Here is a 15575-nt window from a genome sequence, read left to right on the forward strand (position 1 = left end):
CAAATTTTGAAGATATTTCACTCTTTCTCCAAAGGAACTGCTGGGTACAGGGAAATGTGTTGCAACAGAAACAATGGATGACGATACGCTGAAATTGGGATTGAAAGCTAGAGGAAAATCCACAAGTGGTTCTCGTATGAGTCTAATCAAAAGATTCAAGGATCCTGATGAGGGTACGAGACTACAAAACTAGTATGATAATCATTGTGCGTTTGATTTTATTTGGCCACACAGATTTAATTTTATGGATGACATCCTCTGAAGACCCCCAAACTAGTTCACGCAGGTGAATAAGAAAAATTCCGGCCAAAGATAAAATTGCTACTAAACCACAGGAATACAAAGCTGGTATTGTGAATTTGCAGCAGTACATAACGACATATATGACAAGCCGGCACATGCTGGCTTTTTGCAGAAGTTATGAATCGGCACTGTGCCTATGTACTGAGTTCTTAAGTCGTGGAGCTTCGGTAGCCTGGGTGCAATCCTCCAGAGTTACCACCGGCTCCGTATTGTCGCTAACTACCATGGACAACACAGACCTAGACCCAGGACAGAGCCTTGAAGGACGTGATCTTTTTTTTTTTTGGAGAACAGGCAAAAATCAATGCGCCCACAGATGTCATCCATAGAATTAATGTAAATTAAGTTGGATCAATACAAAATTTGTGACATTGTCTGACTATATGTCATATGGAATTCATTGTCATTGCACTTTGGAGACATACACATGTACCTGTATGCATCTTAAGTCCTTTTTGTTTTGCAGGTTGCCAAGGCCTCCATAAACAATTACCCGGAGGTATTGCATGTCGTTTTTCGGACAACTGTCTTAGCGTGACGTGCTGTGTTGAACTCAAGCTTGTCGTTATTCGGCGGGTCTTGGAAGCTTCACTTACCTTAGACCCCTGTAGTCTGGAGCTCACTTTGACCGTTGGAAATTTCAAAAGGTCCTTTAAAGTCACTGATCATTTAGGTGAGTTATTGTAGTTACAAAATTGATTTTTAATTTTTTTTTTATTATCTTTATTCACAAAATCACATAAACAATACATTATATCGCAATTGATACACAAAAATTTGAATTTAAAACAATACCTAGTTATACAATTTACGACTATAGATGTACAGAAATTGGTGGTCATAAGACTTGTACTGTAACAGTAGATTTAAATCAAGGAGTGATTACAAAACTTGAACTACATTTTTACAACACAAAGGTGGGCGAATCAAAATGAAATGTCGATAGCTAAGCTTCTCTCTATTCTGTGTTTTACGGCATGGAACGTTGGGTTGATATTGCTAATTTTACAAAATTGATAAGGGACAATGTGTTGTGTACACATGTACATGATTGTCTTTTTCCAACTTTTTTCAGAAACATCATCTTTTTAATTCACCAATAGTGCCTTAAACTTGATTTTTTTACTAATTTTTGATTCGTTGTATATATATATTAAGATGTATACAGTGTCATGATAATCATTCATCTATTTTCTTTGTTTCAGCGGAGCAATATAGTGGATCTATCATAGACAATCTAAATGTCATGGATGTGGTGACATTCACGGTAACATATTCTATCAAGAGGGTTGGCAATAAAGTGACAGTGGACTTGAGTGCTTCAATGTGTGCAAAGGATAAGTGCAAAGAATTTTCCAAAGTATTCGACGGGTTGACCCTTTCCCTTCCCCAGTGCTCTGGTGCACGGTCTTCAACAGCTCGTAGAGCAAAACTAATAGGTACAATCATCCTTAAATTGAATTAATGTATAGAATGCAACCAATAATGGCGGAGAAGTTGTTAGAATTTACCTTTCCATCAAAATTTATTTTGACTTTATAAGCTACAAGATTTCAATTTTGCAAGCTGCACAATGGTATTTAAATGTAGTGATTTTTATAGTATATACAAAGTGCCAGATCAAAAATTGTAATTGTTATTGTTAGCCCTAAATCAGGAACTCTGTGTCCTTTTCAGATTTGGATCAACTGAAGGAAAAAACTCTTCAGGAAATCAAGGAGCTCTTGGACATAAAAAATCCAGGCTCATTTGACATCCAACAGCTCATGAAGAATCTCCGTGAGGCATATTTAGAGATTGTGAGTACTGTTACAGTACATGTATTAGGAATTGTAGCAAATGTTTATTATTTGAAATAGTGGTTGTTGCTAATTTTGCATACATGTACAAATAATGATGTACATTGTACTAGTAAGTAAAGTTACATGTACAGTGAAATGTATACATAATGTAGTTATGAAATTATTTAAAATAGTGGCTGTTGCTAATTTTTCATACATGTACAATGTACATTGTACTAGTACAAAATGTGTAAGTAAAGGTACATGTACCGTGAAATGTATACATAATATTATGTAGTTATGAAATAATGTAACTGTGGCACTGCAACTGCATGGCACCAACTCCAGATCAGAGAAGGGATTTTTAATTATTGATTTAGTAAGACTCTGATGTTCACTACATTTGTATGAAAAAAAAACAACAACTGTAAATCTTGATCTTTAAGTTCTCAGCATGATAAAACTATTTACTTGATGGCAGTCATGTGAATGTGGAATAAGTAAATGAGTAAATGGCAGGAAATATTAAGTTTATATTAATGATACCATTTACTGAAGCTACATGTTGACTGTGCAGACCAAGCAAGTCTGATTTTCAGATGATGCCTTGAAAAATAAGTCATTGACTATCTGTAGTCAATGTTTCAAATTACTAATAGATCCAAAGTGCATGATTGTCATATTGATTCTAAAAAAGCATTTTCATTTTCATTTTTTCTCATATGCATCGATGAAGAAATCAAACCTTAAGTTACAGTAACTTCTTTTTTTTTGTCACTCATATTTTTTTTTATTTTCACGTTCCCAGGCCAAGGATGCACTAAACAATCTCCTGGGAAAGCTGTTTCCTGGACAGTTCTCCAGCTTTGATGTGTGCATGAATGGAGTGAAGATATTTGGCCCAAATGACATAAAATTCTTCAGTTTCACCTTCAATTTCTTCCTTGGACCAGTTCCAATGCAGTTTGGTAAATACTTATTACTTTTTATTGATTTTAAACTTTTACATGACATTGTATATGTTGAAAATATAAGTCCACAGCAGTTATCATGAAAGTGTCATCTCTCCAGATGGATATGACAGTTTCATATGATATAATAACTGCCGTGGCTATGTGTGCATGTCTACATTGTCAAAATAACATGCATGTATGTCTATTTTCAAGTCAAATGTATTTTGATAATGCTAGAATCTTGTTTCCTTGCAGGGTTCTCTGCAGGAGGTAGTTGGAAGGTGGAATGTGGTTTCAAACTTTGTTTCCTTACTATGAAGGCCGAGGTAAGATATATGTAGCAATGACTGTCCTTGGCATCATTTTATATACTACATTGTATAGTTTAACCAAATTGCACCCTTAGATACACTGTACATGTACAATGTGTATATACAATGTATTATCTAGTATTATACATGCTTGTAGTCCTTTTGCTTCAAGTGCAGAGACTAGGTAATGTACAGTATATACAACTTCTTTTTAATTTTACCACGATTTAATTTCATAATGATTAATGTCCTTTCCTCGTTCTTTTCAATTGTTAAAACCTGCATGCTTCATATCTTATAATTTAGGTTTTAGTGCCATGCAGATTTGTGCTTATTCATTATGGTGTTGATGTGACATCAAAAGTCACTAAAAGTTATGTCAATTGTTCTTTGTATTTTACTAATCATGTTAAACATGCATATTCTCATTTTAATGCAAAATCTATGCCTGTATTAGGGAACAGCCACACCCCAGATTGGTGCAATGGTGTCCGGAGAGCTTAATGTCAACCTCTTCCTCTTCAAAGCTGGTTTGAAGTTAACCGGTTATCTACTGACAACCAAGTTTCCTACCAAGGCAGAGGTTGGCTTCAGCAAGTTTCCCTTGGACGTTGGGTAAGATTCTTTACTCATCTTTTATTTGTTGAATTTCATAATATCCCAAGGTTGAATAAAAGGTATTCTTGGCCACACCAATTTAATTTCTTGGTCAACGGATTCGCCCGCTTAATTTTTTTCTGATTTGCAAAAAAAGCAATCAGAGTCAATTGCAAAATGCTCATATTTTGCCCTGAACAGTTGAGAACAGTCCTTTTCTTCCTAGTTGTTACAGCTATTCAATCTTTCAATGCAGTGGTATCATTAAAAGTTCAAAATTCATCGTTTAAATTTTGAACCTGCCTGGTGTGTTGACTTCATGGCTCCTATCGTACCATTTTGGGCCATAATAGGATGCCTAGGACTGTTTTTATTTGTATTTTTTTTTTCGCCCGCCCGCTCCATTATTTTTCTAGAAAAATCCGTTAACCAAAAAATTAAATTAGTGTGGCATAAGCATGAAATGCATATTTTGGCTACTAGTAAGACAATGTTATCACACTCTTGGTGTTTTGACATTCCCCAAAACCATGTTCACTTTGTGCAATGTAATTTATTCTGAGAGAGGGAAAAAAAGAATCCTACATTAATATCATTCCGGGGGTAGCAACAATATTCATATTTGATTATAATGTTTATAAATGGCAGTTATTATAAACTCATTATCAACTTCAGTGCAACTTTCTTTTTTACCTTTCAGAATTCGGATGGACCTAGAACTTATACCTCTTCGACTTGAGCTGCGGGCTATCCTCAAATTGACTGTAAAGCTCTTGTTTATAAAAATTGAGAAGACGCTGATCAATAAATTACTGTGGCACTATACAACACCTTCCATCACAGCAAATATTTTTGACATTCACAACAAGGAGCCGGACAATTCACCTCCTACGTTTAATAGTTTTGCCACAACGGTGGGTAAACCACAGTGATTATGTTATGTAAAACTATTTATTCATTGTTTTTCTGCTTGATTGTTTTTAGCTAGTCCATTTGTGTACAAGACAATAAGTTCTTTTTTTTAATGTGTTTAAGGTGTCCTCCCTGGCTAATTTGGCATTTTGGCTTTCCATCGTTTTCTCACAAAGAAATTTAGAAAGAACTGTAGTTGTACTGAATATTGATACCTGGGTACAAAAGGGTTATGAATATGATTTTTGGACCATATGGATGACGTCATCACATTTAATTGCCCCAAATGTAATTATCTTTAAAGCTATAATATAGCACTTTGGTACAAGTAACTGAAATAAAAGTATGATTTTCATGTGCATAATGGTCAAAGCTACAAACGTACGCTTGCACAAATTGATATCTACTAATTACTTGTAGTTATTAGAGAATAACTAAATTTTAATTAGGCAATTAGGTTATTCTCTAATAACTACGGATAATTAGTAGATATCAATTTGTGCAAACGTACGTTAAACAACTTTGTAGCTTTGACCATTATGCACATGAAAATCATACTTTTATTTCAGTTACTTGTACCAAAGTGCTATATTATAGCTTTAAAGATAATTACATTTGAGGCAATAAAATGTGATGACGTCATCCATGTGGTCCAAAAAATCATATTCATAACCCTTTTGTATCCAGGTATCAATATTCAGTACAACTATAGTTCTTTCTAAATTTCTTTGTGAGAAGATGATGGAAAGCTCAAATGCCAAATTAGCCAGGGAGGACACCTTAATTGCATGGTTTGTGGATCTGTGAAATTTTGATTGGCACTTTCGTTCAATTGCATCCATCAACAGTCAGGAAGTGGTTCTGGAAAACGTTCTTCAGCAACAAGTCAGTGCACCGTCTACCAGCTTAGAAATCGTGACTACACCGAGCCGGCATTCCAACTGGCCATTTCGGTAGAAGATGACAGAAGTGAGGTGGAAGTATCGTACAGCGTCGGCTCATTTCAAGGAGGAAGTGACTTGGCTAAAGATGAAGTACTGGGAGGCCCTTCGGCTGTTGTTGAGCAGGTAATTCAAATCATTTTGCAAACAATCACGTGATATCACCCTCCATAATAACTGAGGACTAAACTACAAAATATGTAGAATGTTGTTTGCTTTTTTTGCAGTTGGTGCCTGTGCATGTACAATGTACATGTACGTCGATGAAGGTTAGACATCCAGGTAATACGATACGCCAAAGAGTAGTTACTCAAGCAACAGGAGCTTTCAGACTAAATTGCATCATCTTGTCTTGACTTGTCTGACTTTTGTTCCTTTTTCAACTTCCAAAAATTTGTCTTCACTTTATTTGCATATCAATTAATAGGTTGTGCTCATAAACCTGCATTTCCCCTCTGGTCTCTCAGTCACTGACGAAAGCTAGTGGATACTAGCTGAAACGTCTGACGTATTCAAAATCATATCCAGTTGCTTGAGTAACTATTTTTTTGCGCAATGTACATGTACATTGTATATGGGATGTCCAATACAGCTAGACTATGATCTGGACCATGCTCCCATATATGTTATTTTTACAGGTTTTGCCAGGTCGTATTCCACTGTACTTCACTGTCAAAGGTACCAATTCAGCAGGAGGAACAGCCAGTGTGACCTGCCAGCTCTCCTCCTATGACACAACCCCTCCTGCAGGCAGGGTGATTCCTGACTTCTTCACCACCAGCCATCCCAATGTGTTAAAGGCATCTGCTATGGCAGTGGATGAAACACCTCTGGTTGAGAGAAAGGTAGAGAATATACATTGTACGCTAAATACAATGCTCTCCTCTATTGGTCAACAGTATGTATTAGAATATACATTTTGGTGTATACTAGTAATAGATACAGTTTAAAAGCTGTAACATTTCCTAGACTTTGTACTAGTCTTGTAGAGGGGAAGATTTAATCAAATTATCATCAATTAATGAAAAACACTGATGACTGGCTATATTTTAAGCAGTGTCCATATTTTCGGAGCCAATTTTTCCTTTTTTGATGTTGGATGGCATGAATTTCATGTAATGTATGTGCAAAATTTAATGTATGTGCAAATTGTGTATTGTATGCCAAACAACATTCCAGGTCACAGCGCGGGTGTTTGCTCCCATTCTTTCAAATTGTTTTGAAATGTTTGGAACCATTTCTAAGAGAATTTCATAGTTTTCAAGCATTTCGAACTTGGTTTTAACTTTGTACACGGTTTCCCCAGATCATAAAACATTCAAAACATTCTAGAAGCCATGTACAGATGACTAACCTTCATCAACGTACATGTAATGTGTGCTGTACTTTGCTGAGACATATTGTTGAGGGATCCAGATCTGTAGAAAAGATAATAGCAGGCATTTCTTCTCACCATGTTAGGAGGCCATTGGTTTTGGCCGTGGCATCTATGGTGACCAGGCCTTTCCTTGGTCTGACATCTCATCCAGACCACTCAGATCTTCGACAAAGAGTGTAGAGACAAGTCTTCTGCAATTCACATCTCCTCGGCTTGGCAAGTTGATGTCAAAACCTCACCAAGTCAAACTAGGGCATGCGACTCCTGGAAAATGTGCTTCAGCCTGTTTAGCACTTCCTCCACTGAAATGCATCAGCTTCAACTATGACTATGGTACAAGTGGACAGTGTGAGCTATTGGAAGAAGTTGAGGGCCATGGAGTAAAGATACACATTGTAAGTTAACTAATATCTGCAAAATGCATGCATCATAATTCCGGCACATTATTTTTATATAATGGTATCATGATACTTTTATGCATTATGAACATGTACAGTATACAATTGATGGCATTAATTAAACATTAAAAAGTTAATGGAGGGTTTTGGGTGGATTTTTGTCCACAGGCTGGGCACTTCCACTATTTTGAACGACTGGGGATTGGCCATGCAGTGACTTTCAACCACAGAGATCTTCATCTGCAACATGGCCAACTGTACTACTTCAACTACTACCTAAAGAACCAGCTTGGTATGTGTGGAGATTGCTATACTATTATCAATGTTGTATAATACATGATTGTGTGTATTATCACTTGTGATAACCTTATCCAACCATACAAGAAAAACTGTGTGAGCAGGGACAGGCATGGATGTGTGAATGTTGTTCAGCACCAGGGACAGGCATGGATGTGTGAATGCTGTTCAGACCCAGGGACAGGGATGGATGTGTGACTGTTGTTCAGCACCAGGGACAGGCATGGATGTGTGAATGTTGTTCAGCAACAGGGACAGGGATGGATGTGTGAATGTTGTTCAGCACCAGGGACAGGCATGGATGTGTGAATGTTGTTCAGCACCAGGGACAGGCATGGATGTGTGAATGTTGTTCAGCACCAGGGACAGGGATGCATGTGTGAGTGTTGTTCAGCACCATGGACAGGCCATGTAGCCATGTAGCGTTGTATAGTAATGTTTTATACGTACAGTTACTGTTTGCAATTCTTTGAATTATTGATGTTCTGTTGTTAGGTTACACCAACATCCTGACCTCTCAACCGGTGAAGGTAGACTTTACCCCAGTCAGCCCCGGACCCATACAGAATGCACATTATGATGAAACTGTCAAGGAGCCGTGTCATGAACTTCTTCCTGACAAGTGGGAGAACAGATGTGTGGATGAATCGAACCTGCCAAACCACAGGTGCATTTAGCAGTCCAAACATTACAAAATTTTACATTGATGCATAATTTTCTTTCCTGATGCTTGAAAATACAGATGTAGAGTAACTGTTTTACAACGTACAACGTACAACGTACACTATTTTATCAGTAATTGTTTGTTTTTTGCTTAGGCCACACCAATTTAATTTCTTGGTTAATGAATTTTTCTAGAAAAATAATGGAGCGGGCGGGCTAAAAAATAATAAAAGCAGGCCTAGGCTTCCTATTATGGCCCAAAAGATATGATAGGCGCCATGAAGTTAACACACCAGGCTGGTTCAAAATTTAAACAATGAATTTTGAACTTTTAATGATACCACTGCATTGAAAGATGGAATAACTGTAACATATAGGAAGAAAAGGACTGTTTTCAACTGTTCAGGGCATATATGAGCATTTTGCAGTTGATTCTGAATTTTTATTTTTTGCAAATCAGAAAAAAATGAAGCGGGCGAATCCGTTAACCAAGAAATTAAATTGGTGTGGCCGTATCCATGATAAAACTGCATGACACCAGCCAGGCACAACTATAATTAAACACTACATTGTCTTGAATTTTCAAAAAATTAAGGTTTTGAAATTGTATTCCTACAAGCATTTATCAACACTGGTTTCACGAATCTTCATTAGTAGTGGACATACGTTTTTCTTCAAAGGTACATCATTGATGGAGAGGGGTCCGCTACTGTTTTCAATGGCCACACTCCATTTGTAGATGTCTTGTACACACGTGCCAACAAGTATGTGTCAGGTAAGCAAAAAGATACATTATACAATGCAAATAAAATCAGAACAAGAATTCCGAGACTTCATACCTCCATGAAATATGGGCTTGATATGTAAATGTAAATTTCCTCTTTAATTATGCATCGCGATGTATGTTAACTTAACTTACAGATGTCCCAAGTATGACATTCCCATTATTCACCATTAAGAAATCATAGAATTTTTGCATAAATTATTCAAATTAGGTCATCATTTGCATAATTAGTATCTGTTGATGTTCTGCCTGCCATAGGTTACATACATTACATGTATGATAGTAGTATAATGTAAAACACTGTAATCATAGAATTTCCTCATTTATTATGCAAATAAAGTCCTCATTTTCATAATTTGCATTTAATCATGTACATCTCTCTCTCAGCTACCTACACACCAAAAATTATGAAAATATGTTGTTCCTATCTGGACTTATTGGCTTTTAAACATTTCACCAGAAAGTGCCCTGCAGTTCCAGAACAAGCTGCTAGGGGGACCAAACTCACATCACTTATTTCTGACAGGAAAAGCAATCTGTCACCAAAACATCAAGACCATAGCGTGTTCAGGACAAAAGATACAAAAACCGGAAGTTCTGCTGCAGTACCAAGGTCATCCACCAGGAGTCCCATATTTAACCTTGACGTTTGTCTTCCTGAGACTTACCAACATACCAAATATCATCATAATCCATAAAGGCGTTCTGAAGTTATGCTGACCACAAAGTTGCGGAAACACACACAGACACACACACAGACAGACATACATACATACAGACAGACACACTCAAAACAATACCTCCATTTTTCATGGAGGTAATGAGCTTCAGTATATATTTTTTTCATATGCATGTTTGTGAATGAGCAATAGGATAGTGTACAGATTTGTACAGAGACCAATGATCTTTCCTTTTTTCAGCGAACTGGGATGGCTTCCATGATTATGAAACAGGGATCTATGGCTACACCTGGTCTGTGGGAACGGAGAAGTGTTTGGAGAACATCCATCCTCACAAGGACCCCCATGCTCACCTGTTTGATGAGTCAGAATGGACTCATACTGGACTTGCTCACCCTCTGGACCTGGAAGGTACCAGTTATTTACACATATTAATATGCATGGTACAATGTATCTTTTTTTGTACCTTTCTGAGAAGTGAATTGAACTGATAATTAAACAAATGAGACTATGATTTGATGATATGATTCTTCTGTTATACAATGAATGACACTCAGCTCTGCCTTTTGTCTTTCATGCAGTATGTATTTAGTAATATATGTATTTCTGTGTTTCCACATACTGAAGCCAGCATACATGTTACTCAGGCCACACCAATTTAATTTGTTGGTTCTCGGATTCGCCTCTTCATTTTTTTCTGATTTGCAAAAAAAAAAAGATTCTGGTTCTGAATCAACTCAAAAATGCTCATATTTTGCCCCCAACAGTTGTGGAAAGTCCTTTTCTTCCTAGCTGTTGCAGTGTTTCCATCTATCAATGCAGTGGTTTGATTAAAATTTCAAAATTCATTGTTTAAATATTAACACAACCTTTTGTGTTGACTTCATGGCTCCTATCATAGCATTTGGGGCTATAATAGGATGCCTAAACCTGTTTTTTTTATATATTTTTTTCGCCCTGTCGCTTCATGTTTTTTCTGACAAAATCCGAGAACCAACAAATTAAATTGGTGTGGCCTCAAGAAGCAAGAATAAATAAATAGATAAATATTAAATAAAGGTATCTGTATCAGTTGGTATAACTACCCTTCAGCGTAACACACCACAAATACGATATTTTTCTATTGAACAGGAGGTTGATTTAGTCACCTTCTCATCATAGACATATTAGCTACTTTTGTTGTCATGACTTCTAAAACTTTAATGTGATACTCTTGCAGATGGCCTTTACTACGTTTCTGTCCGTGCCATAAACAAAGTTGAGTATGGCGGACCTCTGGCTACAACCGTTTGCCACTCAACTCCATATGCCATTGACAACACGGAGCCCCTTATACATGAAGTGTTTGAAATGTTATACGATGAGGAAACACATGTCATATTGGCATCATACAATGTTAGGTGAGAGTGATGGTCTCTTATCATGTACATTTGAATTGTAAAAGACCCAATATTTTTCTTGCTGGTTCAAATTCCTGTTATGGATCATTCTGTATCTGCATACAGCTAGTATAACCCCCTTTGACGTAACACACCAGCTTCACAGGCACGCCGGGCTGTAACGGATTTGTAACGGATAACGTTACATGAAATATTAAGTCATGATAGAATCGTTTTTAAGTGAATTGTTTTTAAAGGAAAATGATTTGTTTCATATTATGACTGTCTCTGTTATAACACTGCTGACGAAATTTAATGAATGTTACTTTTGAATATTTGTAAGGAACCTGCAATTCAGCCAAGAGGCTTTGAGAGAGATTATTATTTTGAATAAACCATTCATTCATTCAATAAAAAGTCAGTCTATATTTTACTATCCATAGCTGTACCAACAGCTTTTTTTATGATTAGCTATATTAGATCAGGTCACTTACATGTAGCTTCTATCCTTGTGTTAAATTTGGATACTGTCTTTTCTTATGGCTGATATAGTGACCCACTCTCCAATATCAAAGAGATGCACATTGGACTTGGCAAAAGCACCAGGGACACCTACATCCTGGACTGGTTTGTGCACGATGATGCTGATTCAGTAGAGTTCACTCACCACATCCCAGATGGTGAACCAACATGGTTACGTATCCGTGCAGTCAACAATGGTAAAATAAAAATACATATCTTTAATAAGAAATCTATTGTGAATAATTAAAAGATTGTCTCCAATGTTGTGTGTGGTTACAAACCAAAATCTAAAAGATTTATAAATGACATTTTTGTTGCATTATATTATCCCACTTTTTCATTAAAATCTATCATGGCCAAAAGTATTTTACAAATTGTGTAGTGTCTTTTGCTATGATTAACCAGTGGTGTGACAGACATAAAATACAAATAAGCTTAACATCATGCAAAGTATGAGGTTGAGAGTAGTCATCTCAGTGTTCTAATACAATTATTACTATAATTATTAATTTACATTTCTCATGAAGTTTATCATATACATGAACGTTGGCAAATACTTCAGACCATAATTACTGTAACAGTAATCAGAATATAGATTTCATCTATGATATTAGCAAGCCATGCATTGTTCAGCATCCTATTTTGGTCTTTCTTTTTCAGTTGATCTGCGGACAGCTGGTCATGGGCCCTACCCCATCCTGGTCGATACCACACCCCCTCTCGCTGGAGACGTGTATGATGGAAGAAGTCACGGTCGACAAGTGAACTTCCAGTCCAGTCAGAGTGAAATATGCGCAAACTGGGAAAATTTTTGGGATCCAGACACAGGGATAGGTGATTATTGCGAAGTGTCCATCTGTAATCATGGAAGTGTGCCCTAAAGATACCAGCTTTATTTCTGTCAAGTTAGAACTTTAATCATAATCTTTCTTTCCATGGTGGTGTGGGTGGTGCAACTGTTAGAGCGTTGGACTCTGAAACAATAGGTCCCGGGTTCGATACAGTGGCCTGCTGTTATATGCCCTTGGGAAAGGCACTTTAAACAACTTCCCCACCTATAGAGTGGAGTACTGCCCACCGAGCCTCTTAGGCTAATCTGTCTAACTGTGTGCCAAAAACACACTACGGATTTTGTGCGCCAAGGTGTCAACATCAACATATTTGCCACCGAGAGCCATTAATTTTTTTTTTCTTTTCCCAGCTGACTACTTGTGGGGTGTAGGAACATCTCCTGGAGACGATGATGTTGTGGAGTTCAAACGTCTTCGGCACTTCGTCTTTTTGCATTGTGACAACTCCGTAAACCTAACTCACAATGCAACATACTATTCAACACTGTATGCGTTTAACAGAGGGCATAAACGACTCAATGTATCAGCCAACAGTGAAGGAGGTAAAGTAATCTGTGTACTATACATGTTATTTTTTATCAATATTCATTTCTGATTTCTTTGATACTGTCGATAAGGTATAAAGTTTGAAAGCATTCAGTATAATACTTGCCAGCCCTGAATACTTACTAATAGTAAATATTATACAGAAAGAAACAACAGTGACACAATGTAAACTCAGACACTGAATGATATGTATTTACATCTGTATGGCCAGTATAACCGCCCCTCAGCATAACACAGTCTAGCTTCGCAGGCACACGGCACGGCGGCATCTGGCCATATATTACACTGAACGAATTAACTTGTTACATTTAACCTTTGAATATCTATCTCTAAACATTGCAGTACGGGTAGACCTTACTCCCCCAGAGGCTGGTTGGTTGAAAGATGGAGACACCATCGGCCAAGACCTTAAATACTCCTCCAGTCCTGCCACAGTGTCAGGGAACTGGGGAGGGTTTACAGATCCAGAGTCTGGCATCCAGCAGTACACCATCGCAGTTCTCAGAAAACCAAAACACCAAGGTATGAAAAAGTATAATTTTGAATTTATATTTTGTTGTTTTACATGTACCATACATAAAACTTAATTTTAACCCTTGTCCTGCTGTGCGCAACATATGTCGCGCGGCACATACAGTACCATCTATATAACACCCTGTATAGGTACGATTTGGGGGTATTTCTCGTGCAACGCATCACACCGCAGCGAAACGCAACGAATGCGGAAGTAACTATGCCACTGCAGGGCAAAAAAAATTGGGGGTCTATGATCTAATTAAGACATGAAATTATTGAAAAATATTGTGCCAGGAATGCCAGCAGGACAAGGGTTAATAAATAAAATTTATGATTAGCAGTACACCATCGCAGTTCTCAGAAAACCAAAACACCAAGGTATAAAAAAGTATAATAATTATTTTGAATTTATATTTTGTTGTTTTACATGTACCATACATAAAACTTAATTTTAATGAATAAAATTTATGATATGTTTTTTTTTTAATTTCCTTTTTATGAAAGGGGTGGGAGTGATTGTTTGCCAAAGTGCTGTGCAAATTTTAAAGGCCTTATTACCGCATCAACTTGTCTGTGCTTACAAAAATACTCAAGGCTGTCTGCTGACACAGAGTAATATAATTATATATTACATTACCAGGTGTCTGGCTCTGTCACTAGTAAGTTATGATTGATACAATGTTGCATAACAAGGCAGATTAACTGAATAATTGCTCTTTATTCGAAAGCAATAAAAAGAGGTTGGAAGGTAGCAAACTTAAGACAGTGGAGTAACTTAATTAAAGAATCAGCATAACCTCCACATGCTCTGTTTATCATAGTTGAAGATGAGGTCATTCACGCGAGTGAGTCGGTCGGAATGACGACGAGTTTCCGCTGGCATCATTTCCACCTTCACCAGGGAGACCAGGTGTTTGTCAACCTCAATGTCACCAACAGGGCCCTGGGAGTAACAACCCTACAGTCAGACGGGTTTGTACTCGACCTAACTCCACCAGTCCTGAAGTACCTTCGTGATGGCTTGGACCCTGACAAAGATGCACAGTATTCAGTAAGTTTTGTGTGTCATTTCAGTGAGTTATGGAACTTGGCAATTACTGTTGAATTGTGTTTTGTGTCAGAAATGCTAAACAACATAATTTTCATGAAAAATTTAAACTGTTTTCCAACTCATAAATTTGACTCACCGGAATTTTCGACTGAATCACTCAGTCTTCCTCAGCTACATGTATCTGACCCAAATGCTGTGGACACGTGATTTTTCCCACGTGGGTCAGCAAAGGGTCAAAGGTTGTCTGAAGTCGATATCGCCCCCCGTCCCGGTTGAGCATTGGTTGAAGTGCCCTGATGTATATGGCCTCTTTTATGCCTCTCTTGAAGTAATCCTGTTTGGTATCCAAGATTCTAACCCCCTCCAGATCCACTGTGTGTCCCGGTGATTCTATGTGGATGTGCTGTGACACCTCAGATGCAACAGAACTGGGACAGTTTGAATTTTTCATAATGTAATTTACCAACTCAGATTAACTTTCATGCTAAAATAATTTTTCTTTGAACATTAGTCGAGTACAACAGAGTTGACAGCAAACTGGAAGTTTGTGGATGAAGAAACAGGTGTGGACTACATTGAGCTACAGGTGTACCAAAAACATGGTGGTACCAGGAGCCCACTTGGAGAAAGGTTTGTGTGGACATCCCTGTATAGGAAGGAAATGTTCAATGATTATGTAAATTGTAAGATGAGAAAGGAACAAAAAGGGGAA

The 15575-nt window shown here is 37.3% G+C and overlaps 1 protein-coding gene and 1 long non-coding RNA gene across 2 annotated transcripts in view; both read left to right on the forward strand.

The window, feature by feature from the left end:
* Nucleotides 1–64: 64 nt before the first annotated feature.
* On the forward strand, nucleotides 65–1694 carry LOC109462885. Its single transcript, XR_002139779.1, has 3 exons — nucleotides 65–173; nucleotides 770–976; nucleotides 1509–1694. It is a non-coding gene; the product is annotated as an uncharacterized LOC109462885 (long non-coding RNA).
* A 5-nt stretch (nucleotides 1695–1699) lies between these two features.
* Nucleotides 1700–15575, forward strand: part of LOC109462715 — a gene marked incomplete at its 5' end in the record, with an annotated part of 39779 nt that continues 25903 nt past the window's right edge. Inside the window, 20 exons of the mRNA XM_019759273.1 lie at nucleotides 1700–1742; nucleotides 1981–2102; nucleotides 2893–3052; nucleotides 3293–3363; nucleotides 3806–3963; nucleotides 4646–4859; nucleotides 5706–5924; nucleotides 6437–6643; nucleotides 7260–7571; nucleotides 7743–7866; nucleotides 8367–8538; nucleotides 9215–9309; nucleotides 10239–10409; nucleotides 11218–11398; nucleotides 11930–12096; nucleotides 12560–12733; nucleotides 13101–13292; nucleotides 13639–13818; nucleotides 14634–14863; nucleotides 15375–15493. Of these exons, the coding sequence (XP_019614832.1) occupies nucleotides 1700–1742; nucleotides 1981–2102; nucleotides 2893–3052; nucleotides 3293–3363; nucleotides 3806–3963; nucleotides 4646–4859; nucleotides 5706–5924; nucleotides 6437–6643; nucleotides 7260–7571; nucleotides 7743–7866; nucleotides 8367–8538; nucleotides 9215–9309; nucleotides 10239–10409; nucleotides 11218–11398; nucleotides 11930–12096; nucleotides 12560–12733; nucleotides 13101–13292; nucleotides 13639–13818; nucleotides 14634–14863; nucleotides 15375–15493 (3311 nt within the window). The remainder of the gene's footprint in view (nucleotides 1743–1980; nucleotides 2103–2892; nucleotides 3053–3292; nucleotides 3364–3805; nucleotides 3964–4645; nucleotides 4860–5705; nucleotides 5925–6436; nucleotides 6644–7259; nucleotides 7572–7742; nucleotides 7867–8366; nucleotides 8539–9214; nucleotides 9310–10238; nucleotides 10410–11217; nucleotides 11399–11929; nucleotides 12097–12559; nucleotides 12734–13100; nucleotides 13293–13638; nucleotides 13819–14633; nucleotides 14864–15374; nucleotides 15494–15575) is intronic.

The sequence above is a fragment of the Branchiostoma belcheri genome, unplaced genomic scaffold (genome assembly GCF_001625305.1).
Source record: "Branchiostoma belcheri isolate BF01 breed outbred unplaced genomic scaffold, Haploidv18h27 scaffold12, whole genome shotgun sequence".
Lineage (NCBI taxonomy): Eukaryota > Metazoa > Chordata > Leptocardii > Amphioxiformes > Branchiostomatidae > Branchiostoma > Branchiostoma belcheri.